A 2,781-nucleotide genomic window follows, 5' to 3' on the forward strand; every position below is an offset into this window, starting at 1 on the left:
TTCCTCATGGTCGGCTTTGTGCAAACTCGGCTGGAGCCTCTGGACACCGCTGCCATCATACAAGTCATTAACAACCGCGCTAATGAGTTCCATTACGCCAGGCCGGCTGCCCAAAGCGCCCCGGGACAGCTGGGCCCCACGAGCATACGCCTGGGAGTCTGGGTCTCCGGCCCCAGTGCTGGCAGGTGTCGGAGCACAAATCTGCTTCCATTTACCATCTTTTTTTGTCATTTATAGAGAAACTTCTGATGAAGGGCTGGAGGCAGTGAGAGAAACAGGGTCTCCCCCACAGCTGAACCCCCTCTCCTCGCGCTGTTGGGTTTCCTTCCAGCCACCCAGGCTCCAGGCTTCTCCTTCCAGCCGAGCGGGATGTTTTTAGCCAGCCCCTTTTCTAGCCAAACCCATGGAGAACCAAGTCTTGCAAGAGGGGGAAAAAATGCGATCCCCACAGGAGAGTGGTTCCAAAGAAGACTCCCCTGGGCTGCAGGATGCTCTGCAATGACTCCAAGAGCTGTTTTTTGTCTGACTATGTGCTTTTAACTGGAATGGAAGATGACAGGTTCCCGTTGCCTGACCAAACCCAAGAGGGAGGGATGTATCTGTCAAGATCGGTCCCACACGCAGCCCTCCTCCTACCCAGGCTTTCTCTCCAGTGCCTCAGACAGCCGGGAGGCTCACAACCGGGACTTGAGAATCTGTGGACTCTGCTTTAAACCTCCCCTTCTCCAGACTGCTGGGCTGTAGCCGCAGCAGCTGGTAACATTTTAAATTAGGGGCTTACATTCACTTAACGACGTATTCAGCTTTGATTTACTGAAGGAATTACTGCATGTTAAATGAATACAAGCTGATTATTAAGCAGACGCAGATTGCAACCTATCATCTATGCAAGAGACGGGATCTTATTACGATATTAGAACCATATTGAGGTTTAGCAACTGTCAATTGGTCCCCTGCAATTTGCACATCGCCGTCTGCGCTTAGAGACGCTTCGCCGGACGCCTGGGCCGGGCGGAATCCAGCTGCTTCGAAGAAGGCTCCCCAGCCACCCCACGGGAAGTAGGGGATGCTCCCCAGGCATGCAGAGCATGACCTCTCCAAGCCATACTCACCCAAAAGGGTCCAGGTCTTCCCCACCGACAGCGAAGGGGCTCAAGGGGGAAGGCCTGAAACACAGAACACGACGTCAGGTGACGGGGAAGAGGAGTGAAGCAAGCAGGCAGGGCAGCACAGCCAGCGTGGTTGCCGGTGCTGCCCTCATGGGTGCTCTCCTGCAGCCAACTGCAGCACCCAAAGGACGCTGCGTGAGCAGGCTGGCGTCGGGAAGCACCCCATGCCCAAGTTGCAGCATTCCCTGCTCCAGGGTGCAGCTGGGGGTGGACACGGGTGTGCGTGGCAAGCTTGCTGAGATGAAGGGGGCCCTGCTGTTCCCACTGCTCTGGGCAGAAACTGTCTGTGGACACTGGGATTTTCCATGCCAGGGGCTCCCCGAGCAGTGTCAGGCTAGGCCAGGCTTTCCAGCATGTCCCAGTCAGAGACACAATGACAGTCCCGCTTCCAGGAGTGCGAGGACAGCGGGGCGGTGAGCCTGCAGCCAGCTGTCACATCTCCTTGCCAGTAATATGTGCCAATAACGTGGTTTGAGAGCCATGCCCAGCTCCAGCCTGTCTGCCCCGGCCTCCCCAAGGAGCATCTTGCACCCTGGGCAGCCCTGAGCACCAGCAGTGGGGTTAACGGAGCCAAAGGTGACATGCAAGGAAGCCACAGCTGGGCTCCAAGAGATGGCAGAGCCACCGCAGCGTCTCTGACTTCCAGCCAAAGGGGTCACAGCTTGTGGGGGGAAAGAGAGGGGACCCCGCCTGCCATATACGAGGGATGGCTGGGCACAGAGGGGCATGGGGAGGATGGTGAAGTGGGTGCCATGCATCCCCTCTCTCCAGCTTGGCCAGCAAGGGGTTTCAAAGACCAAGAATGCACCTCCTGGGCTGGGCCCCAAGCCCCCTTTGGGTGCACTGTCCTGGGGCAGCACAGCTGGAGGCTCAGAGGCAGCCCCAGCACTGTGCCCAGCGAAGGCAGAGCTTTGCACCTCCCCTCTCCCCTCTGCCATAAGCATGGCTCAATCTGACATGCACCGCTCTGGTGGCCCTCCCAGAGGATGCTCAGCCCCACGGCAGCATCATCCTTCCCACTGCTGTCCCTGCTCTGCCAGTCCAGTGGGTAACCAAAATCAAACCCAAGCGTTCAGCCACAGAGCCTGACACTGGCCAGGGAGGATTTGGAGCCTCTGCGCTCCCCATCCCACACATGCAACAGGGACCAGAGGCATCATTTGGAAAGCTGTGCCCAGACTGTGTCCCATAACAGAGGACTGTCAGCAGCCACCCGCTCTTAACTCACCGGGACGGTGCCCTCATGCCTGCCGGCTGCCGGGGAGGGACCCTGAGGGGGTCGTAATCCCGGTGCAAGTCAGGATCCTTCTTCTCAACCTCAGGATCCTTTTTGGCTTTTTCTACGGGGGTCCCGAGGGGAGCGATGATGCCCGAAGCAATCCTTGTCCTCAGCTCCTCGGTGTTCTTGTACACCCTGCAGAGAGGAGAGGCGAGGTGGTGGGGAGGCCACAGCACCCAGGCGCAAGGTGCTGGACAGGGGACAGACATGCCCAAAAATGTCCCTGGCACAAAACATGTCCCCAGCTGGCAGCACGGAGGGGATGGGGAGGGTTAACAGAACACAGTGCCACCAAAGCCCTGACCCCGTTTCATAGAATCCCAGACTGGTTTG

General features: G+C 58.0%; 1 protein-coding gene across 1 annotated transcript in view; it reads right to left on the reverse strand.

Annotated features, from left to right (window-relative positions):
* PSMF1 (proteasome (prosome, macropain) inhibitor subunit 1 (PI31)) overlaps positions 1 to 2,583 on the reverse strand; it is a gene marked incomplete at its 5' end in the record, with an annotated part of 4,266 nt that extends 1,683 nt beyond the window's left edge. Inside the window, 2 exons of the mRNA XM_010157465.1 lie at positions 1,113 to 1,166; positions 2,398 to 2,583. Of these exons, the coding sequence (XP_010155767.1) occupies positions 1,113 to 1,166; positions 2,398 to 2,583 (240 nt within the window). The remainder of the gene's footprint in view (positions 1 to 1,112; positions 1,167 to 2,397) is intronic.
* Between the last annotated feature and the right edge of the window lie 198 nt (positions 2,584 to 2,781).

The sequence above is a fragment of the Eurypyga helias genome, unplaced genomic scaffold, assembly GCF_000690775.1.
Source record: "Eurypyga helias isolate BGI_N326 unplaced genomic scaffold, ASM69077v1 scaffold11108, whole genome shotgun sequence".
Classification (NCBI taxonomy): Eukaryota; Metazoa; Chordata; class Aves; order Eurypygiformes; family Eurypygidae; genus Eurypyga; species Eurypyga helias.